Source organism: Megachile rotundata, chromosome 15 (genome assembly GCF_050947335.1).
Source record: "Megachile rotundata isolate GNS110a chromosome 15, iyMegRotu1, whole genome shotgun sequence".
In the NCBI taxonomy this organism is placed as follows: Eukaryota; Metazoa; Arthropoda; class Insecta; order Hymenoptera; family Megachilidae; genus Megachile; species Megachile rotundata.
The window spans coordinates 4,976,270-5,001,288 of NC_134997.1; the positions used below are offsets into that span (position 1 = coordinate 4,976,270).

At 33.8% G+C, this 25,019-nt stretch overlaps 2 protein-coding genes across 16 annotated transcripts in view; one reads left to right on the plus strand and one right to left on the minus strand.

The window, feature by feature from the left end:
• CtBP (C-terminal binding protein) overlaps positions 1-25,019 on the plus strand; it is a 70,021-nt gene that overhangs the window by 26,379 nt on the left and 18,623 nt on the right. For 8 of the 15 annotated variants that reach the window (XR_013040543.1, XR_013040544.1, XR_013040546.1 and 5 more), the window contains exons 8-13: positions 5,919-7,421; positions 7,509-7,677; positions 7,926-9,105; positions 10,190-10,651; positions 11,632-11,854; positions 11,940-12,004. Coding sequence is in view for 7 of the 15 variants with exons in the window: in XM_076539961.1 (XP_076396076.1) it covers positions 5-338 (334 nt within the window). In the remaining 8 variants the exon portion in view is untranslated. Of the gene's footprint in view, positions 1-4; positions 5,116-5,918; positions 7,422-7,508; positions 7,678-7,925; positions 9,106-10,189; positions 10,652-11,631; positions 11,855-11,939; positions 12,005-25,019 lie in introns of those variants that run through there. The other 7 variants (XM_076539961.1, XM_076539968.1, XM_076539965.1 and 4 more) reach the window with 2 other exon arrangements.
• Positions 1,008-11,787, minus strand: LOC100882450 (uncharacterized). The gene is made up of 6 exons (XM_003706520.3): positions 11,650-11,787; positions 10,184-10,514; positions 8,807-9,079; positions 7,907-8,242; positions 6,702-6,869; positions 1,008-6,169 (listed from the first exon to the last, which is right to left on the minus strand). Exons 1-6 carry the CDS (start codon positions 11,711-11,713, stop codon positions 6,004-6,006), a joined length of 1,338 nt encoding a protein of 445 aa, XP_003706568.1. The 5' UTR covers positions 11,714-11,787; the 3' UTR covers positions 1,008-6,003.

Consider the following 25,019-nt stretch of genomic DNA (forward strand, 5'->3'; position numbering starts at 1 on the left):
CCAGCAGCTACCCTGAGGGGATCAACGGCGGATACTATTCCGGGGGGCTGCCCGTTCAACAGGCGCATTCAACGACTCCTCACGATTCTGCACCCCCACCTCCTGGTGGGCATTCCGTCGTCGGCGGCGGTGGTGGTGGGGGTGGTGGCGGACCGAACTCCTCTGCAGGCGGTGCAGGCGCCGGGGGTCCTACAGGCCCTACGGGTCCAACGGTAGGCGGCGGTGGGGCTGGAGGCCCTACTTCAGCTCCTCCTACTGCTGGATTAACCGGTATACCACACAGCATAGTGAGCGAGCCTGACCCCCGGCCAAGCCCACCTGCACCGAGCCCTCGTTGACCTTGAACCCCCGATGTCCACTCCAGCACCACCCTCCGATCTAATTTCCCTTAGCCATTTACACACGACCTCCGACGACAAATGGCCGATTGACTAACGTGTGTCGTGCACGATGTGCCCCAAAAATCTGTCCGCTGCTTCCGAGGAACTCGAGGGAATCCATCCTTGAGAAAGAGTGAAAGAGAGAACGGGGGGTAGGCGGGAAGAGAAAGAACGAGAGAAAGAGAGAGAGCGCGCGAGAGAGAGAGAGAGAGTGAGAGAGAGAGAAAGAGAAAGAGCGCGAGAGAGAGAGAGAGTGAGAGAGAGAGAGAGAGAGAGAGTAAGAGGAAGAAGAAAACTGAAGGAGAGCTGAATGGAACGAATGCGCGAGAAAATAAGAATTTGTCTGTTTGCTGCGTGTGCGTGTAAAACGCGTGTTTCTTTTCTTTTCTTTTTCTTAATTGTACACGCGTTTTATACGCGTATCGGCATCGTGAGCATGCCTCGTATGAATGGGTGTGCGCATGTATGCTGAGCTTTTGAGTCCGCGTTTGGTGGACTCCTTGAATAGTGCATTTGATGTAAACATTGTGACCAAACCAAATACAGTTGGGCAGTAATGATGACGGCTTATGAAATGTCGTGGCTAACGGAGGAAATAACAAACGGTGGGTAAGAATTCTGTGTGTCGTAATTTTGTATAAAAAAAAAAAATAACAGGAAACGGAATCACTTCATAATTAACCGCACGTGACTTTAGAGGACGCAAACTTGTAACAAAGGACGATGTTGATTAATTTTTGTTTTTACTTTCTCTTTTTTTGTTAAAGGTCGATTAAGCTTTTATTAACGAATATTGGTAATTAGTTCCTCGAGCCCATGATCAGTTCTTCCTTTTGTAATTAAACCTACAGCATCAAGAAGTACATTGGCTAGTCATAGAGTACAAATCAAACATGGGTGACATTACAACATCTGGCAGATATAGTTGAAAAGTATGTTTAAAAGCGGATTTAGCCTAAATGTCTGTATAAGTTTCATTGACGATGTTTCTCTTCCAACCGATAGGATTAACAAACCGTAGGGAATATGATTAATTCCAGATTATTTTTTATTTTATATTTTCCACGTAGAATTCCATTTCTGTAATTTCGTTACGATACGATAATCTTTCATTTAGTAATATCTCCCTGATATAAATAAACGATGAACCTCCCTGTTCGATACGGATATTATACATATACTCGTCTATATGTTTCTTTTGAAAGTATGAAAGAAAATGATAGTTTTTCCCGCAAGGTCATACATTATTTTGCCACACTGTATTTGGGTTCGCGCATGCTCTTTAGTTTTTATTTCTAAAAGAACCATACTCCCAAGAGCATATATTATATAGATATTATAATTTGGCAACTTCAGTAATTTTTACAAACTTTGTTTCTTTCGTGGACGTTGTAATTCTCTCAGTGTTAGTATGTTTATTATTAAAATGAAAATGTAGTTGCTCACTGATATACATTTTTATGTTTTTACTCTGAGATCATGAAAATGCTGCGTAAACTCCGACGAAACCCTGGTCTCAAACGAAGCGAAAAAACAAACCAGAAGTTAACATAATATTGTCGTATCTGTGGTAAAGGAAAAAAATATGCGGACGAAGGTAAAAAGGAAAATTGAAGAAGTATGTAACCGTTGGGGCATTCTCAAATAAGCGTCGTCGCCGGGTAATTCCCCGCAACTGTTGGTAGTACTGAGTAGAACTTCGTCGACCGAATGCCTGGTTTATTGTATTTTCGAACGTCGTCGTCGATGCAGAAGTAGACGCATTTCAATTGCCTTACGATATTCGTGTATAATTAAAAAGTAAGGTTTGTTTTCAATTCAGGTGTTGGGTTGGTACACATGAAATGTAGCTGCTTCTTTTAAATTTGGCGAGTTACGAAGTTTCTTGTAATGTGTGCATTAGCACTCAATATTTGTCATTAATTATCCAAAAATATATTTTCTTGAAATTATAAACGAGAAAATTACTGAAAAAAAATGATGGACTTTGTACGACCTTGAATCAATATTAGGTCTTTATTACTCTTCCGTATCTTTTAATTTTTTGTATTTTTATGTCTGCGCGATTTTACGCCTATTCAGAAACCTTTATCTGGATGAAGGTTGAAATGCGTTTTAAAACATAGTCGGGACGTAAGGTATTAGAAAGCGTACCATGATGTAACAATGTAATCAGCAAATTATATGAAAGTTATTTTGATTACGAAAAATATTGTATATTTTTTAACATTTCATGTGCACCAGTCTAATATGTATCGGTTCGATAAGTAAAATTGTACCGACAAAAAAAAAGAAAAATGACACTATTTCCGAAAAGAAGGGAGGAAGACTCTTGGTGAACGTAATTTTATATAAATCTCAGTTACGATCGAATTGATGGTACCGAGTTGCCGGTTGTAAATTTTTCTTCTATTTTGTGTAATGAAAATAAAGCGTGTATATAGAAGCGATTGTTTGAGTTACAGGGAACTATATATATATATATGATCTTTTGTATTGAATGTTAGGGAACTTTTTTTTTATTTTTATGTGTATTAAAGAATGATAGTGGATGAAAGATATATATTTTCGAATGGAATGACTCGTAGGCGATTGATTGTTGGCCACGATACGTTTCCTCCCTCTTCTTTTCGAGAACGTCATATTCATCCGGAACGTTTATCGTTGTGCGCGGGTGTATAGTGAAAAGAAAAAAAAGAAAAAAAAAAAACAAATTGCTTCAATAAACAGAAAGAAAAACGTGTCATCTTTGATTTGTTGGCATCTATTTTTGTACTTCTTTGGAGTTACACTAACGAATGCCTTAACGTTCCGTAAAGAAAATTGAAAATTGAAGAAAATACTGATGCAGCATCTTCATTAGAGGTTTAAATCCGTAACGATATATAAACTAGGTAACATCGATAAGTGGCGTTTTGATACAGAGTATTTTTGTGTTTCCAAGGAGACAAAAAACCACTTATTGTTTCAGAGAAGAAAAATATACTTATCGATTAGCAGTCTTTGAACGTGTGCGAGATCGTGTACGGAAGTAAGCGAGAGAGCGAGAGAGTGAGAGAGAGAGAGAGAGAAAGAGAGAGCGAATAGATGAGCGAAAGGTAGTACGAACAGAAACAAGTTTTATTAATTGATAATTATAATATGATTAATTATTGTATTAAGTAAAGTAATGCGATGTTACGAACACTGGAATATATTATCGAAAGATAAAATCATTTAAAGAAAAAAAAAGAAGAAGAAGAAGAAGGTGAAGAAGATTGAGAGAGAAGGAAAAATGGACAATTTTTTGAGAAAAATTATTGAAAGCGATGATAATAAGTAAATAAAACGAAAAAAAAAAGAAATTAAGAGTATGAAGAAATCTATTTTAGAGACACACATATCTATTCGGTTTTTTGTATGATTTCGCTTTTCGAGAGAATCTATCAAATTTAGAAAAAGAAAATAATAAACGAGGGCTGTTGAGCTATCGTCGATTAAATGACGACGACTGGTGGTAATGGTGTTGGTCACTGATTTTAAAATACAATTTTGAAGCTGATGTGCGAATCGCGAAGCGTCGTGACACGAACGCGTGTTATATTGTGGTCCGTGTTTTTCGAGAGACACGCAAATTGCGGTAAAGAAAAGAAAAAGTGATATGTATAGATAATTAATTCTTTTTGTTCTCAGCGATCGATATATGCCAGATAAAGTGTTTTCTTTTCCTTTTCTTTTTTTTTTGTTATATTTAAAAAAAAAAAACACGTTCGAAAGAAAAAAATAGACTGAATCGTTTGGTATTCATCGATGCCTCTGGGACATACACATACGTACACACACGACACTTACACACACCCACACACATACGAGCTTTTGCTTCGAAGCTTTCAAGCGAATGAAAAAACCATTCCAACTGATGTAGAGATCAGATTTACTAAGCAACACTTGATCGATAAATAATACGAGACACGTTGTGTAGGAGCGAGCGAGACCGATTGAGAGCGAGAGAGAGCGAGATTTAGAAGAAGAAATGATACATAAAGCATCACAAAACACGTACACAGCGTGACAGAGATGACATTATACATTTTTAAATGGAAATACGATACCGTACACTCGAGTGTAACGTAGGCTTTTTTCGATTAAGAGCGAATGTAAAGGGGAGAACCTGTAGCTATTACTGGTTAAGCATTTTTTGACGAACTCAGATTCCAACAAATAAATCTGTAGCGTTATTCAGAACAGTAGTGAAAGTAACCGTTCACATAATTTGTTTATTTCACTCGTTCGTCAGAAGATGCTGAAGAACAAAAGCAAAAGGGGTGGAAAGGGATGCTTTCTCCTGTACATTCCCTTAACAAAAGGAAGCCAGAGTTGCACACAACCTACACGACGAGGGTATGTCTGAAGCGGGACGAGATGGTCTACAAAGCTGCATGCTTTTATTTAGAAAACTCCGATATAGAGAGAGGTACCTTGAAGAGGGCCAACTCGTCTTCGCTCGCGGCTGTACACCCGGGTACATAACGTAGAAACATTATACATACGTTTTCTTTTTTTTTCCTTCTGTCAAGAAATATTATTACTTATAAATACGATTATTATATTATAAAGAGAGAACGAGAGCGAGCGAGAGAATTTTGACGAATGAAGAGGAGACACTATTCTACGAAGAGGACAAGAGAGTTGTTCTTATATATATAGTTGTAATTGTGAAGAGAGGCAAATTAATATGAGGATTCATGAACTAGTATCTACTACCCCACTTCGATTACCAACTAGCCAGTAAAACATGAAACCTCCTTTTTCCTCCCTTCTTCCTACGAGAAATGAAAAATATGTGGGTCCTGATGCTGTGGGATTACAAGAAAACAAAAATGAAAAAAAAAAAACACCAGAAACTCACGTATTCATTCATCCGTTTTTAATCAGTTCTCATATGAATATTATATATATTATATATATATATATAGAAAGAGAGAGATCGTTTTTTTTTTTAAATGGCGCCAAAATACCTTCGTTTTACAATTAATTACAAAAGAAGCAAACTCGACAAAGAAAAAGCCACATAATGAAAAACTTGAAGGTGGTGAAAACAGCAACATTAATATTATAATTAATAATAATTATAATAAATACAATATTTGTACAATAATCAACGGTGCTGTGGTGGATGCTGTTAGGTATACATCTTGCGATACCCTGTTTAACCTGTCCTGACCTATCTATAACAATTTCCGGGTAACACACACGCACGAACGATCAGGAAACTCTTTTTCACGAGCGCAAAATTCATTTTGTTAAGATATTAGCGTTCGACAATTCGTTTTTAAATTTTCTATCGGAAGATGAGTTCCTAATGCCAAATATAACGCATATTGTGATAATTACTTGTCTTTGTGTGTCGTTTTAAAAAAATATCCAAACGTGAAGACCTTAAATAACAAGCGTGTGTTTCGTTTCGCGAATTTTTCGAAAATCAGTCAGGAGACAGAACACACCCTAATTCTAAGAGTATCGACCGTCGCAATTAGTTTATTTTTTACATTTTCTCAGGTAAGCTCGAACCAAGTTGAATCACAGGTATTCGACAGCATCGTGGTAAGACACGATTGTTATCGATAATCGATATTGAGCTGTGTCACGTTAAAGAGCCACCGTGGACTCTCATATGCCTGTTGAGGTTACCGCTTTGGCTGAACCTCAATAAACACAGCTTACACTGGTATGGTTTCTCGCCGGAGTGAATACGAAGATGTTTCGTTAAAGTAGAACTGTCCGAGAATGCTTTTTTGCAGAATCGACACCTGGAAGAAAGAAGATTGCCAGTTAAAAGGTAAACCAATATTACAAGTTTTATGGAATACAATTTTATTCGACGTGCTTCCTTTGGTTAAGAATAATTGTAGTAATTTTTATAAATTCTTATTGCATTCTCATTTCATGTAACATATACCAATATATACTATAATTGTACAATTACATAGAATATTATAAGAAAATTCATCTTTCCCTCGTAAATTTGAATTTGCGCGCGCAACTTTTGCAAATCGAGCATCGAACCTTTATGTTTACTGTACGTTCCTTTAAATAAAACTGTTTCGCAATAAGTGATAAATGTTTTTATAATTCCAATATGCAATATTTCTTAACTATCAATTATCTACATTATGTATTATATATAAACTAGAAGTATATGAAATTTTATTAAATTCTGAAGTACTAGGAAATTTTGCAAGTCTCAACATATTGGATTGATTAAAATAGACTAAGAACAGAAATATATAGAAAGTAATTTTATTAATTTATAAAATATGTAAAGAGATATATAAAGCTCACCTGTATGGGCGTTCTCCTGAATGCGTTCTCATGTGTGTGGTTACCGAACTGCTTTGTGAAAATCTTCGATCACAAACAGGACATCGAAACGGTTTCTCTCCGGAATGAGTCCTCGCATGGGCGGTTAAATTTGCGGCTTGACTAAATGCTTTCGAACACGCATGGCACCTTAAAAAGGACAAATAAACTTATTAACGACTTATTCATAAAATTATTGTTATTAAATTTTCGTTGATAATAAACGTAATTTGAATTTGTCGCTTGTAAAAGCATTATAAGTACCATCTTGCAGTCTATCGATATATCGATACATGAAACGGTAATTTGCAGTTCAAAATTTGCGACGTTACTTTGACGTTCGAAATTTACCGCGCCTGAACGAGTAGTTTTCAATTAAAGAAATATTGTGCAATCAAAAAGGACATGTATATAATATACGTATATACTGATTTTTTTACATAGTGTACATAGACGTGTTATAATTAAATAATTTGGGAATTGAGAAGAAATTGTAATATGTATAAATAAATCTTGGACCTAACCTAAGGTCACAATTACGAAATATGAAATAACGTATTTTTCTTATTAACATATTTTAAAGTCGAATGAAGTAGATACAAGTTTTAGAGTGATAATTACCCAATTTTTGTAAATGCTTGTATGTATTATGTAAACAGAGAAGATTTTAGATCGAAATTTTAAATACGTGCCACTAGCAAGGTAACACTTTAGAAGTCTATACTTTATGCAATAACATATTTATTATATTTTAGATTCTGAAATATTGGTAACTACTTCAAATTACAGTCAATGCAACACGTAAGAGTGGCACGTAAGATATTGGGCATACACGGTGATTTCGTGAAGTTGTAAGCGATAAATTTTTATTGCTTAATAGAGTGATATAAGTAAGTAGATTTTCGCTACATTGCCATATGTGAAGATACAGCAGCGGTATTGTTGGAAGTGACGAAAGGTAACCCTTTTAATATTTGATTGATTTTATAAGGTCCTCGACTGCCATGATCATTGGCCCTTTTAATATTTGAGTCATTCAGAATTTTAAGATTGGGGGATTTAGAGATTGGGGCATTTTAGGATTTGAACGTTTGAGAATTTAATTTTGTGAATATGAAAATTTAGGAATTGTAGAATTTGTGAATTTTTTTGTCCCATGTAACATATAATCGAGTACCATAACTAACCTAAACGGTTTCTCCCCAGAGTGCGTTCTGAGATGCGTCTTGAGAGTGCTGGGTCTCGCATACGATTTACCGCAGATTCTGCAGAGGTTAGGTCTGCCATTGTCATCGGGTGTGACCGGGTTTCCGGAGGCGGTAATGCACAGCGCATGCTCACTCGACAGCTGTAGCCTGGAATGGCCGTGTGTCGGGGGATGAGAATGGGGATGGGTGCTGGTGCCAATCAGGCTATTGGCCGGGGGTTGATTCACCCTCGTCTGCTGCTCCACGGGATTATACTGTTGGGCGGGACTTAAAAGGGGTTCCACGCCCCAGGCCGACGAATAGCTCTGCTCGTACCTACACATACACGTCGACGAATTTTCTCAATAATACCCCTTTCATATCCCTTTGACATGCGCACTCTCTTCCGCTAGTAAAATGGCGGGGGGTTGTTTTCCTATTGGACTGAAATTTTGCACTTTGTCTTGTAAGGGGTCCTGTTTGAAATATATTATAAGATTATACAATATATTTCAATTTGTTATATGTATAACATAATATTACAATATGTAATATTATAATATTACATTAAGTACAATATAATTAACTTTTGTACAAGATTCTTGGAAATTTGTAGTCTTCAAAAATTAGATTTTGAAAATGAAGTAACCCTGGATCATATTTTAAGTAGTCTTTAACTGATCACATTCTTATTTATTCAAAAATAAATTATGTCTAAAACTGTAACAAGTATATTTCCTTTGTCTGACAACATAAAATTTATTTTGCAAATTTCCATTAATAATAATTGTTACACTGAAAAGTTCTCAAAGGAAGAATGTACAAAGGATAAGTCATATAAAATATACAACGTATTGAAAATAAACGATGGTCAAAAAATGGTACTCAAAAGTTATTTACCCGGAGTGCATGTTCATATTCATCGTCATGTTCATGGAAACATTGACGGACATGGCTGGAGTGGAAGTATAATGAGTGGGTGGCACAGGAGGTCCAAGATTTTGCGTGTAATCCTGGGAATAATGATGACTTGAACCTCCCGTGGAGTAATATCCTCCCGTAGGACTTCCGGGATGAACCACCGCATGTTTCAAGGATAATAACACATCCGCGACGCCTTCTCCGTTGGCGTTGCTCGTCCTTGGAGCACATTCGCCTCTGGTGCAACCCCAACTGCAAGGACACTTAAAAATTACAAGGTACATCGAATACAGCGTTAAAATTAATACTTTCTTTTTATACTACGCGCCTCTTCGCGTCTCAGATTATCTATAGGTTGACGTTTATATGAAGATTTTAATGTGATACTACCTTCTAGTATACCGAAGAATATCTTATTTTTTGGAGGTATATTGAAATTTTAGTGTACAATAATATAATAATTATATTGTATACACAGTGATATATTATCCAATAATAACGTTCTTAATTGAGATTTTTATTTTTTTAGTTAGGTGCATGTTAGGTGATTTTTCTTTAACAATCAAATCAAATTTTCTTTGTGTTCTTAGTTAAAATTAGTTTTAATATTAGTCCTTAAATATGGAAAACAATTCGAATTTAATTTTATAGACAAAAAATGTACAGTTGCAAAAATTCAGTTAATATAAAAGTAGTTTTACTAAATATTCTTCTTCCATGCTAGAAAATATATTTTTATTGTTAACAGCAGTAATATTTTAATGAATAATAGGTGTAATGTTACAGGTAACGCGTGTAGATGATCGTTAAAATTTCATTTTAAAACTAAACTGATAAATATGAAACTGGATTGGGCTGTTACTAGTGCTAGCAAGTAGCGAAGCCAAACATTGGTCAGACACATGTACGCTTTATGGAATACAGTATAATTTTCCGCTTCTCAAATTCTAAAAGTTGCAAGTATCAAGTTTTTTAACTTTTTATTTCTACATTTTTTGGTTCAAAAATTTTTAAATTTGTAAATCTTTTACTTAACAAATACAAATTTTCTGTTCAATTGGTCACAAAATGGTAAAAATATAATATAAAATAATGAAACAATAAAATAATAAACTAGTAAACTAGTAAAATAATAAAATAATGAAGTAGTAAAATAGTAAATCAATAAAAATCGACAATAATCCAAATCTTTCAACCGAATTTGCAACTATGCACCACAAACAATAAATCCAATATAAAATTCAAAATAAAAATTGCAATCAAATTTATTCACCCTTAATAACTTTTGGTATAATACATCCTTTTGTTTACAAAAATTGAAATGAAAAACACAAGGAAACATAATTTGCAACTCACTTATAGGTTCCAGAACAAGGACTAAAAAGGCCAGGCGGTAAGGGATCCAAATCCAAGGGTGGCAATGGAAATCCAGCCATGTCGTCCACCCAGAAACTGGCCCCAAACTCGCTGACCACCTGATTTTGTCCAGAATTTTGGATCTGTTGTGTCTGATCGGCCCCGATATCTTCCGGCGAATTCTGCAGATCCTGCAGACGAAGGGTGCCCTGCAGAGCACCCAGAGTCTCCTCGTTCTGGGTATCTGTTAGGGTGTCCTCGTTGGATAATACTCCAAGAGGTCCAGCACAGAGGCCGGAAGGTATGGTGGCCTCGATGCTTCCTACCGAACCTAGGGATTTAAAAACACTTCAGTAAAAGAGAAATGCGAAAAAGAAAAAGTTTTTCTTTTGAAGGAAATTTTTCTTTTAAAGAAAAATCATTATGGGTGTCTTTCGATGTTTTGTGATGAATGTATATTTGGAGCAGGTAAATTACAAAATTGTCAAACTTCCGAGCTTATAACATTTTTGAATGTTAATTTTCTTTGATATTATCTATTGATAGAATTTGTTCAATCATACAATTTTGTTTATATTTTAATTAGTTTGCTAGCTTCTTTTAATTTCTAAGTTAAGGCATTTTTATTATTTATTATTTATTTAAAATAATTATTACAATTTATTATTTTATTATTTACTTAAAATGGACCGAGATTATTTTATACGTAGAAAACGTTGAACCTTAACTTTCTTGCACTAGCTCCCATTTTTTTCTCAACATACCACCGTTTGATTTCTTTTTAATCTTTTGCATGCAATACTAAAGAGCTATTTATTCAATTTATTAAATCTTAATTCCGACTTTTTCTCTTATCATTACTGTTAGTTTCTTTTACTATGTATCGCACGTATTGTTTCTTTAAAACCGACCTCGATTGTTTTCAATCTTATATTAAAAATTTGTAGATTATCTCAGATTTTCCTCTTAATATATCGCCGCTTTCTACTTGTTTCAAACACGCGAAGCATAATTTTGATTTTTTTTAAATGAATCCTGATTGTTTTCAATCTTATAGTAAAAATTTGTAGATTCTTATCTCAGATTTTCCTCTTAATATATCACCGTTTTCTACTTGTTTCAAACACGCGAAGCATAATTTTGATTTCTTTAAAATGAACCCTGATTGTTTTCAATCTTATAGTAAAAATTTGTAGATTCAAATCTCAGATTTTCCTCTCGTTATATCACCGTTTTCTACCCGTTTCAAATACACAAAATAAAATTTTGATTGCTCTAAAACAGACCTTGATTGTTTTTAACTTTATATTCAAAATTTATAAGATTATCTCAGATTTTTCCTCTTAATATATCACCGTTTTCTATCTGTTTCAAACACGCGAAGCAGAAATTAGATTATATAGAATAGACTATGATTTTCACCTGGACTCTTCATGTTTTCGGCGAAGGAGAACACTATGACTCACCTGTACCGAGGGTGTACGGTGGTTCGGAGGTGTTCACCGTGTGATGATTCTGCAGAAACTCCATCTCTGCGAATTTTCTGGTCGCAGCCGCCCTTAGAGACACCCCCTACCCCCGCCTCCCGGCGAAATACAGGGATGGATTGCCTCTTCTCTGTAGAGACGCGGTCCAGCCCCTCCGGTTGCCCTGGCAACCGCACATTGCTTCGTGAGTATGCCATCCGACATCTTTATCAATATCTTGTGTCATATTTTTTCCATTCAACTTAATTATCGGTGCATCTTGTTCATAGAAACTTGCTTTACGATGCTGCCGCATTCTTTTATACATCGTGGGAGCGAGATTATGGAAAATCGAGTAAGTAATTTTTTAATTTTACTTTGATATTGGATATTTTTTAATGCATGTATTTTTTAGTTTTGAGGTGTTTTAGTGAAAAATTGGAAATAGTGAAAGATATTTGGAAAAGTGATTTGGGATTCATAGAGTTTATTTTGGGGTTGTAATTAAGTGTTTTATTGTAATTAAGGATTTTTGGAGAAGTTGTTTTTATTTAGATAGAGTGACTGAAGGAATAGGTATAGAAAAGAAGAAGGAAAATGGTGAATCATTGATAGATAATTGAAGAGTGGGAATAGAAAATGAATAGCTGTAAGTGCCATTCTGTGGAAGATTATTATTTTTACAGGGATGTTTCTATGAACAGTAAAATGGAAGCTGTAGATGTAGATGAAAGAGTTGTTTTAGTTATTCATATTTTTCGTAATAACGTTTGGTATTGTTTGATAATAAATATTTTGATAAACAGAAAGTTGATAGTTTCGGCACTTACAATTTTATTTGTTTCCAATGTTCAAATTTCATTTGATAAATTTAGGTTTAATTTTGTATCTTACGTTACTTTTATTTTGTTACATTTATTTGTTTCTTTAAATGTTATCTTGCAATGTGAGTTTTTAAATTTATATCTATTATCAGATTCTGTAAATGGAAGATTTTCATTGTATTGCAACAATGATATATAAAGAAATAATATAAAATGTAGAGAATTTGAAATTAAATTAAGACTGTGAGGTAGGTTCTATCATTTAAAGGTTTATGTTGACCCCTCGTTGCATGATGTCTTCAAGTTTGAAAAAATGGTAGGGAAATAACATTATTCTCTATTAATGAAATTTGTTTAAAGAAAAATTATGTAATATTGAAAATTTATAATGATTTGAAAACACACTGAAATGAATTATGAATTATAATTTGTAAATTGTAAATTATAAATTATAAATTGTAAATTGTAAATTGTAAATTGTAAATTGTAAATTGTAAATTGTAAATTGTAAATTGTAAATTGTAAATTGTAAATTGTAAATTGTAAACTGTAAATTGTAAATTGTAAATTGTAAATTGTAAATTGTAGATTGTAGATTGTAGATTGTAGATTGTAAATTGTAAATTGTAAATTGTAAATTGAAAATTGAAAATTGCGAATTGTGAATTGTCAATTGTGAACTGTGAACTGTGAACTGTGAACTGTAAACTGTAAACTGTAAACTGTAAACTGTGAATTGTGAATTGTGAATTGTGAATTGTGAATTGTGAATTGTGAATTGTGAATTGTGAATGGTGAATTGTGAATTGTGGATTGTGGATTGTGGATTGTGAATTGTGAGTTGTGAGTTGTGAGTTGTGAGTTGTGAATTGTGAATTATGATTTCTATAATATAAAATATAAATTGTAAATTGTAAATTGTAAGTTGCAAATTATAAATTGAAAATTATAAACTATAAATTATGAATTGTAACTATGAAAAATAAGAGATACTTTAAATAATTTTGTTGATTATACAATTTGCAACTTATTGTTTAACAAAGTACAAAGATTTCAATTACATATACTGTTTTATATGTATAGTATATTGCAGTACAATGCAACAACAGAGTAATATTGGTGCAAAACGAATTCAATTTTTGCAACTTGATTATGTCAACTTGATTCAATTTATGCAACTTAATGTCAAATCAGTTAAAAAATATATCCTGACATTAACAAATATTTATATTTCCCATATAAAATAATGCTGTAAATAACACATTAACGGTTTAGGGGACTATCACACTCTCAGCATTATCAGTTTCAAAATGAGTTACTAGAAGAAATTACTAGATACATAATTTTTAGATTAAACTAATTATTTGAAATAATTAATTATTAATCAATGTTTCTAGTAATCGCACGATGAAAAATGTATTATAAAGATAACATATGGTAAAACAAAATATTGAAATAGAATAATTAAAGGAATATCATACTTGGTCATCAGTATTATAATATTAATATAAATATGAAATATAATATTAAACTTGAGTAATATTAAGTAATATTAATTAATATTAAATTGAGTCGATACTAGACTTTTTCATTAGTATCATATCACTAATATAAGATAAAAGTAGAATACTACAATTGAGTAATAAAATAAGTACTATCTTTGGCAGTTTTCAGCAACCAACGTACAAATATTCTTTTTTAATTAAATCGTAACACGCTAACAAAATACCCGACTTCCAAATATTAAACTCCGAAATTAATTTACTGATTATGAATATCCTCCAGTAAAATTAGCTCTTATGTAAATTATAAAGTACATATCTAAATCTAAATAATTTTAATGTATCAAAAATATCTCGAATATTTTAAAAATGAATGATGTGTCAACCTAACAAACTAAAACCAATAAGCTCCGTTCACAATGAAAAAATGTACATTACAATAACGTTATCGTCACTAAAATTCGAATATATTAAAAGTGAATGATGTATCAACCTAACAAACTAAAACCAATAAGCTTCGTTCACAATGAAAAAATGTACATCATAACGGTATCGTCACTAAAATTCCTATGGAATAATAAACAACGAACCTGCATCTCCATCTCGTGCTATAAAAATATGACAAACAAAAATTCTGCGAATTTCATGAATGAGTTTTTATGAATGGGTGAAAGGAAAATGCACGTACATATGGACCGGCGCGTATAGAAGTACCTTTATGGCTTGGAAGACCTGCCGGTTTCCTCTAAAGGCTTCTGCAGAAAATCTGCCAGATACTTTCATTCATAGCCTCAAAACCATGTGCATCTTCCCACGTGATTCCGTTCTCCGTCTTTGAAGATGATCCTTAGTCCCATTATCCGGAAACACGTTGCACAAATCGCGAACAAACTACTGTCACTTGGAACAACGGTTATCACCTTAACATCCACAACTCATCTTCGGAGTTCAATCACAAGTTCTATTTCTTCCTATTCTTGTACAGATTTTTCATCTTCTCACTGACACTTCACAACGATGCCGGTTTCAGTCTGACTTTGAAGCAACGAGAAGACATGGCACCACGAATATTTCACGAAACACACTTGAAGAGTTCGAAAAGAAATTGGAACGGCTGGAGAAAATTTGACTGTGGTCCACTTGGTTATTAGCTGTCGATCTTCGAGTGATAAGTCCTAAGGGAGAGTGCTGCTGGCATGCTGGCACGACGACTTGTCAACGTGTCTTGGCTAACTAGACATCTACCACCTACTATCACCCACTCTCACCCCTAACTCACTGACTACGTGCCATCCTAACCCCACTCTACCATGGGCCGGCCTTTTCTTTCGTACACCTTTTTTTTCCTACTCCCTCGGCTGCCTTCCACGTGTGTACCATCCTCCTCCTCCACGTGTGTACCCCTACCCTAACGCGTTAACCTTTCGTCCGAAGTGTTTTCGAGGGCTATTCCCACTCGGCGCCGTCGATTTACGGGATAAACAATTATTCGGTTATTATCGCTGGAAAACTTGCATCATATTTCAAGATTACAAGTTTTTACGAATTTAGATAATCTCTATTTTTATTAACGTTAAACTGTTTTAGAAATTTCTTATTTTGGTGACGCGGTTTGCTTGAAACATATGTTGATTTTCAAGGTGAAGAATTAATTTAGCATTTGTTTATTTATTTGCAAGTTCATTTGTATGTATATTTTTTAAAATATGTATACATTATGGGGCAGTAGATTTAGTGTGAATCCTTCATTAATCCCTTATGTAACATTTTGTTGTATTATATTATTAATTCTTATGCATATTCATTTCGTCTTGAATTTAAAATGATTTTTGTCGATGTTAATATTACTTTAGTTCTTTACATTTGTGTGTTTTAATGTTATGGTTTGACGGGGATTGTTGAGATTTAGGATACTTTCGTCTTTCTTCGTCTGACGAAAGATATTTTCTGAATGGCATAACTTAACTTATGAAACCTTAAGACGAATCAAGAAACTTTACTAAATTAATTTAATGAGACGATTTAATGAACTTAAATTGGCTTGATTTGACTTAACTTAACTAACTTAACTTTGCTTTGCTTAAGGAGCTTAACGTTTACTTAAGATAATTACCTAAAAATAGTTTAGGTGAATTTAATTTGATTTAATGTAACTTAATTTGAATTTAATTTAACTTAACTTGACGTAATAAACTTAACTCGATTTGCCTCACAGAATTTAGTTTAACTTGACTGAATTTACAATTAGCAAATTTAACTTTACTTAAAGAACTGTATCTTAAATTAATTCTACTTGTCTTAACTTTTGATTTGAAACATAAAACTTCATGAGACATCTTGTCAGCGACTCTTATCAGCAATATGAAATTTTTAAAATATTATTCAATAAAACCTTACAACTCATTACCAACTATTTTATAATTTTCAAGAGAGAAAGGAATTTTTTTCGACGTATAATTTTAAAATACGTGTATTTAACATAATACTGTTATTACAAATTAAATTTATGAACCAATAGTTAAAAATAACGATTTTAATATCTAAACGCGAGTATATTTCGAAATTACTAGACTGATAGCAAAGAACACTTATTTTCTTCATTTCTAATACATTTCTGTGTTCATTTCTTCAGTTTTAGATTTAACGTTCTCAATATTTTAAAAGTTAAATTTTAACCACCCTGACACTGTCACAAGATGGCAGAAGAAAACGCACTTTCCAAAATGTTACAAAATGTAATAAGATTTGAGTTCATATTTTTATAGAGAATGAAATATTAAAGTACAGAATACTTTAGGTCGAATTTTGATCAGCACCGTGATACACACAGTCACAAGATGGCGACAGTCGAAGAAAGAGGGTGGCTGGCAAGTGGAATAGGTAGCGTTCGGAGTGTTTCGCAGCCGGGCTCACCGTTCACTGGTCAATAATCCACGAAAGGGAAGGCATTACAAGCCAGTGATCTCGAGGGTATCGGGGCCACTCGTCTGCAAGGCAGGACCACCGTGATCGGCGTGGTAATGGTATCTGAAGAAAATAATATCCTACTTCCCCGACCCTCTCGCGAGCAAGGATATCGCTATAGCAGAGACCAGGCTCGAAGGAGGCCCCCGATCACCGATCAACGATCGCCGAATGAACGATTAGTATCCCGTGTCGTCGGCATCGACGACCGCCAACCCGTCTTCAACGTCTTGCGTCTTACACGTTCCTGGACATGGATATCGTTTAAAATGTTCCTCACATCCTCTTCTGGGCACATTATACTCCACAGCTCCGCTGCAATTCAGATTTTTCTGCATAATAACCACCGGCAACCTATATTTTTATACAGACCTTTATTCGACCTTTTGACACTAGTGCCGAAAAGGATAGAACAGTTTTTCGCAAATATCTCGTTATCCATCAATTCTATGATGTAAATAGCCATTATCACAGTTGTAGCTTAGAAGATTCTCTTGAAGAAAGGTTATATAGGTCACTCTCATAGGAGTAACAGTTTCTGAGATAAAGTCGTGTGAATAGTAGAATCTGATGACCTAGGATCGAATAAGTATTTTTAACTCTGAGACATGCTTGATGCAGTTAGGTCTACAGGATTCAAGTATTTAGAAAACGTGGAAATTTGAGAGCTTGTAAATCCATAATTTCCGCAACGGAAGATGGAGTGGCGTACTTCCTAAATGGGCGAAAATTTCTGACGATTGTGCAATCTCTCACGAGTGCGGGGCGCATCCGACTATCGGATGTCGGCATAATCGCGACGGTCAGGCCGGACACCTGACTACGTAGTTCCGACGTGGATACAGGAAGAGGAAGTCGACCGCACAGCAGCTCCGTCGTTGACCGTGTGTCAGCAACAGTGGCGCAGAACCGCCGAATGGCCGGGATCGTGTTCACCGTTCTTTCTCTCTGTATTCGTGGCGTTTTTCGAAGGGAAGCGACGGGAAAGGACAGAAAAATCAACGAGAAGAAGGTGGTGAGAAGGGTGTAAGGACGGTGAGGAAGGGGTCACGTGGAGGAGAGCAGACCTCGCAGCACGCCGAGTGTACACCCTGGGTATTGGCTTACACTTCCAGCCGATTGGGCCCATGGTATTTACGCAGGACCCCGTAGAAAACCGGACCCCGCCCTCTCCCTTTTGAACCGAACCTGCAATTCCACGGAACTGCAACGTTTTCAGCTAGGCCAAGTTCCTTGCACCGTCATATTCTTCGAACGATGGATGGACCGAGGGATCCGATAGTATTCTGATTGATCTTTTACCGAATGGCGGTCAACCTTGATTTTTTGGTTAATGTTTATGGTTTTCTAACTATAGGATTAGAATAGAGGATTTTAGTACGTTACATTACTATTGTAATGTAGAGGATTTTAGTACTATTACTATTTTTGCAGTTCGATGCAGTGGAGTTTTTGATCTTGGGAATAGTAGAATTTTAGAAGGAATTTCACGGTTTGAGAAATGTGGAGGATAGCAATTTTAGAATTTTTAACTTTTTATATTTTTTAATTTTGGGAGTGGGAATATTGGGGTTTGCAACATTGAAGTTTAGAAATTTGTGAATTTTTAAATTAGACAATTTTTTGATTTTGGAGCCTAGGATCATTGAAATTTAGAAGTTTTAGAATTTCTGAATTTAAAAATTTTGGAATGTTGGAATGTTGGAACTAAGTAATCAGGAATTTTTGTATTTTTTCATTTTTAGAGTAGCAATTTTCAAAAACTTAACAATTTTTGAATTTTTAGTCGTTAGTATTTAAAAAATTTAGAACTTTTTACTTTAGGACTATGCAATTATAGAAATGGACAATTTTTTAATTTTCTAACATTAGTTACTTACTCTGCACTTCAAGTGCAGAGTAGTTGACATTTTAAACAATTGTCTATCAAAATCAAAATGTACAAGGAAAATTAAGGTCCTAGTTAATATTAATTAAATAATAGTAATTGTGCAAAACGTTCGATATCAACAGCGTTAAGTATTTACATAGCAGACTGGAAATACTTACGTTTAAATACCAACTTTACAAAAACCAGTCTGCGCTTACTCCACTTCACCTTAGTCCAGGAAAATGCCAGATTTGACATAATTAACCTATACAGTCCCTAGCCATCGAATTAGGACCACGTACGAAAATGTCACTTTTATACCTATAATTATATCACATATAGAAAATTGCCTTAGGTCATGCAAAATTACTAATAAATACGTTGATAACGATATATACATAGCAATTTGTTTCTATCGTGATAATAAATTGTGTGGGTGATGAGCGATTAAAGGCCGGATGAACGTTTACGTTAAGCTCGAATATTGATATCGCGTAAGGTAAAATTTGAAGAATGCCATAGAAAATGTCTGGAGCCTAAAAGACTAGTTTACAACCCTCCAACCACATTATCTGAGTTGAAAAGAATTCCAGATATTTGGGAAAATAATGAAGATATAAAGCATAAGATCAATGTATACGGAGCATGCCGAATACAAGCTGTCACCAAAGCAAGGGTTGGAAATACAAGATATTAACATGTGTTAATAGTGTTATGAACAGTAACATTGTATCATGTTAAAAGCTAATAAATTATATCATTACAATCTGAACAGGCCTTTTAATTTTAAGAAAAATCTGTAAAATGCTAAAAAAAATGCTAATTCAATCATCAGGAACTGTATAAATTGAAAATCGTCCATGTGTTTACATACATAAATTAATTATTTGTTTTGCATTTTGGTAAACTTGAAAAAGAAGGCTTGAAAAGCAACTGTGTCGAAGGACATTCGTTTCCAGAAATATGAGAATTTGGAAATGTGAGTATTTGAAAATTGGAGAATTTGGAAATGTGAAATCATTGCAATTCGAACGGACTTTGTAATTTTAAGAAAACGTGTAAAATGCTGAAAATTTATAGTATTCTAATTCAATGGCTAGGGACTAAACCGCAATATCGATTAAACGAAGTACGTTGTTTGCTCAAAGTATTTAACGAAGATGTAAACTTGCGTGTTTGATGCAACCCGGTTTACACGATCACCTAACGTGTACACGTAATCAAGGCGGATATGCAATACACGCGTTCGGTGATGGGTATTTACTTCTTTCGAAACGCTGGTGCAACGATGACGCGAATGTAATCGCCTCTTTGATTTCAGGTGCGAGCAAACACAGGTGTGGCCAAAGAGGGTGAACAAATCAATTCTGGGTACCGCAGACGTTATCTATGCTTTTTTGCATCGACGATCTGAGATTAGCAAACCGACCGTAAAATGTTTTGTGCAATTTTTTTGCTTTGAACTCGTGGCAATTATTTTGGAAGAAAATTGGTGCGATGTTAATTATTTAAGAATGTATGCATCTATGTGATAAGAATGTTGTGTGTCATTATATGATAATTTTGATCTATTCATTGAATGGGTGGGAAATTAGGGATTAAATTGTATGCGTTTTTTTTGTATTAATGGGAGTTTCAAGTTTGGAATTTGTTGAGAATTTGGGAATTTGGGAATTTGGAAATTTTGAAGCGTAGGAATTCGGAAATGTGGGCGCTTGGGAATTTGGGAATTTGGGAATATGGAAATTTGGGAAGTTGAGAATTTGGGAATTTGGGAATTTGGGAATTTGGGAATTTGGGAATTTAGGAATTTAGGAATTTAGGAATTTAGGAATTTAGGAATTTAGGAATTTAGGAATTTAGGAATTTAGGAATTTAGGAATTTAGGAATTTAGGAATTTAGGAATTTAGGAATTTAGGAATTTAGGAATTTAGGAATTTAGGAATTTGGAGGTTTGGGAATTTTAAAATTTGGAAATTTCTAAGTATAGTAATTTAGATATTTGAGCATTTGGGAATGTAGGAATTTGAAAATTTAGAAGTTTAATAATTTGTCGATTTAGAAATTAGAGAACTTAGAATTTAGAGCTAATTAATGAATTCGTGAATTTGGATATTAGGTATTATAAAAATTGGAAATTTACAAATTTTCGAATTTACACGTTTCAAATTTACTGTATATGATAATCTGAGAAAGTTGTGTCGATCATTTTTAACTTAATATTAATCAAGTTTCATCTGTGCAATTAGAACAAAATGCATTTAGAAAAATAGGTTGTCTAATTTAGACAAGCGTGTATTTTCAGTAGTAAATTATTTTTAGTTACGTCCAATTTAGAAGACACAATAGTCTCAATCGGAGTCAAATTTACAACACTAAATGGTTTTCTGCTATACTCAATAATTATTATATCTAAGTAAAAATGCGTGTAGTACTATTATATTAAGGCGAAGTGGGGTAAGTGCAGACTGGTTTTTGTAAAGTTGGTATTTAAACGTAACTATTTTCAGTCTGCTATGTACATACCTAGCACTGTCGATATCTAATGCTTTGCACAATTACTACTATTTAATTAATATTAACTAGGACCTTAATTTCCCTTGTACATTTTGATTTTGATAGGAAATTGTTTAAAACGTCAACTACTCTGCACTTTCCTCGAAAATGGGCTAAGAGCGTAACTTGAAGTTAAATACTTTGAAACTTTATTTCATGTGCAATGGGGCAAGAACAGAATTATTAACAAATCTGCTATAAAATGCTTTTTTATATTTATACAAGTACTCTATACTGCAAACAAGTACTCTTAGCTGAAATATAAAAGGGAATATAGTGAAACAAAACAAGGAAACAAATATACTAAATGAAGAAATTTCGCTCATATTGTAATAAAAATAGCCTGTATACGCACTTGCTCCGTTTATGAACTTACCCCACTTCATCGAATCTCAACGAAATTAATGAAAATTTGTATACAATTCGTCTAAGCCATACCGTCGCGTGTGGATCAATATCTATTCCCTTTTCTCTTCTCGAATAACATTTTGAAGCAACGTTACAGGTCATGAACATTGATCGCGATGATTCAAAGTTGAGTGATTAACCCCCGTGATGAGATGACAGTAACCTCATTGTTCGCGATCAAACGTTTCCTCCCACCGGTCCCATCTCCCTACCAAGTGATTGCGTACCGGATAATCTACCATAAACCTCGCTTTGAACGATCAAGATGTTACCAAATACGTCACGGCTACTTAATTACATTTGCGGTGGCGGTGAACCACCTCTTGCGGGTGAAACTAAGTAGTTCGACTGTGTGGCCACCGTGTAATTGCAGGACAAAGCTGCTGTGTAGCTTTGCGGGATTTTGTATTTAGACGAGTAATTGTTATATTTATAAATATATTTGTTATACAGGGTGTTCCATTTTGATTTATCTTTGCAGATATTAGTAAGGGGTTGTGGAAGAAGTTAAACGATAAGGGGACATTAAGTTTTTTAAGTTTGTAAATTTTTAAACTTCTATATTGGCAAATTTCTAAATTTCCAGAATCTAAATCTCCAAATTCAAAAATTCTCAAATACTTGAATTTCTAAATTACAAATTATCTAAATTTCCAAATTCTCAAATTGTCAAACCCCCAAATTCCCAAATTCCCTAATTCCCTAATTCTCTAATTTCCAAATTTCCAAATTTCCAAGTTTTCAAATTCCCAAATTTCCTATTACCTAAATTTCCAAATTCCTAAACTCCCAAATTCCCAAATTCCAAACTCTCAAACTCTCAAACTCTCAAATTCCCAAATTTCCTAACACTGAAATTCCCAAATTTGTAAATTCTTGAACTCTCAAGTTCTCAAATTTCCACATTCCCGAATTCCCTAACTCTGATGTAGTTGATCTACTTTTTTTATGCAAAGAACATAATTTTATATTACCAAAATTACTTAGTCCTCCTCCTTATAATAATAAATCACGAATTTTTAATTCAGCATGTCGTTTCATCCAAGTTTTATAGAACATTTCGTATGGTACATAATGAAAATAATAAAATTTCTTGGAAATGACAAATTGTATAGAAGTGGCGTTATTCCTCAGAAAAGTATTTTTATTTACGTATTATTGCCTGCCAGTTTCGTTTTCAGATGCATCACAGTTATAAGTTTCTTTGAAATCATTCTGCACCACATTTCATTTAATAAAATAAACCACGGTTCGTAATTAATTTTCAAATAATTGTGAAATTGTTAAAGTGTTTTGTGCACCGATGCTGAAATCGATGAAGGGTTTTGTATCGACTTTGTCGAGTATTAATTGGAAACTGAACTAGAACTTGCAAGCTGATAATAATAGAAACAACAATACCTAAACAGACCTACGGAACCTCGCTAATACTGAAGTCATGCCACTAATATTATACAATTTTCAGTTTATCATAGTATTGTTCGTTTTACTAAAATTAACGGAGCTAAATACCATAATATATTCGGATAAAAATAATATCAACCTGAGAACTTACACCATTTTCAAAATTATCTTTCCAATACCGTCAATCAATCAAACTTTAATCATCCAAATATTCAGAAATTTCTATTACTTTGACTAAAAATTACAGATGAAAGTATCATGTTATATTTCATCTATTATTCTCTTTTCCATTTTATTTAAAAAATGGAGTTATCCCACTTTTAAACCAAACAGCTGCTATTACAGAATTTCATACAAAATTTGCGATCACAATTTCATACTATATTATTTTTTATTCTGAACGTATAATTCTCTCTATTGTAATTCATTGGGCTACAAAAATACACAGAATTCTTCTATCTACAAATTCTTTAATCTACATTAGCCTCCAATGTGCTTAAGTTCTGCAGAAATTAATGCAATCTGTAATTCTAAAAATTCTTTAACCTAAGTAGTATTTGAATTGTTAATTTGTGATCTTAACTTCTTGCAACTGAATTAGCAACTGAAGTTGCAACTGAGTTTTACTCAATAAAAAATTAATATAATTTGTAATTCTAAAAATGCCTTAGCTTAAAGTAGTATTTGAATTATTAATTTGGAATCTTAACTTCTTGCAACTAAATTAATAGTTTAATTTGCAACTGAGTTTTACTTAATAGCTTTATGTAGGTAATATTAACATAGCAGGCAACATTGAAAAATATTAACATGGCAAACAATATACAAAAATATTAATATAATATGCAACACAAAAAAAATATTAATTTAGCAAGCAATATAGAAAAATATTAATACAGCAAATAATATAGAAAAATTGTCATACGTCCATTAAAAAAATAAATGTTACAAGTTCTCTCTTAAATTTCTCCTTAAACTTGCTGAAAGTAACGAAGACTCTTCTCGCCTATTCAAAATTCTTTTTCTCGTTGTTTGTTTAAAAAGCATCGAGCAAGCTGTTCGTAACAGTACAATTGAGCCGCGGAATATGTTCAGACCGTATCGAGTTTCGTATTTTGAAAAAGGGTTGCTACGGAAGAGAAGACGTCCGGTTGCATCTGTCGACTAGCCGGCTAAGAAAATAAGAATCGGGATGATTAGCGAAGGAATATACACGGGCCGGTTTACAACAGTTTCTCGAAGGATTAAAAGCGTGTCCACCCTGGATGGTAACTCCTGCTCGTTGAAATAGCCGATTGAATTACAGGCGGCGCGTGCCAGCCGGCCGCCATCGTCACCGCATACGCCGAAAGATCGTCTCTTCGAATAAAGAACGTAATAAGCCACTATCCGATCGCTATCTTGTCATCCGATGGGATTTCCAGCGACAAAGAGTTGGTTTACCGTTTGACAATATCTTCGTGCCACCAAATAACCGGTTGAGTTTCACATTCACCGGTTAGGGGAAAAAAAGGGTAAAAGCAATTTTATAACATTCAAATTACATTGTTTGGAGAGAAGTATTTTAATTTTTGTTTTTTATTATACGTGTGTTTACTGTTGTTACCCGTTGATCATACAATAAGTTTTTTTGTTCATTACTTGTGTTTTGTGTTTGTTGGAGAACATTTGTTGAAGAAGGATTTATTGAACGATTTTTTGAAAATAATTGGGAAACAATTTAATGAACATTGATTTATAAAAACAATTTATACGTATAATTTATATGTATGTTATACAATTTAACAATATACACAGCATCGATATATTGATAAATATATTATTAAACACGAATTTATTGA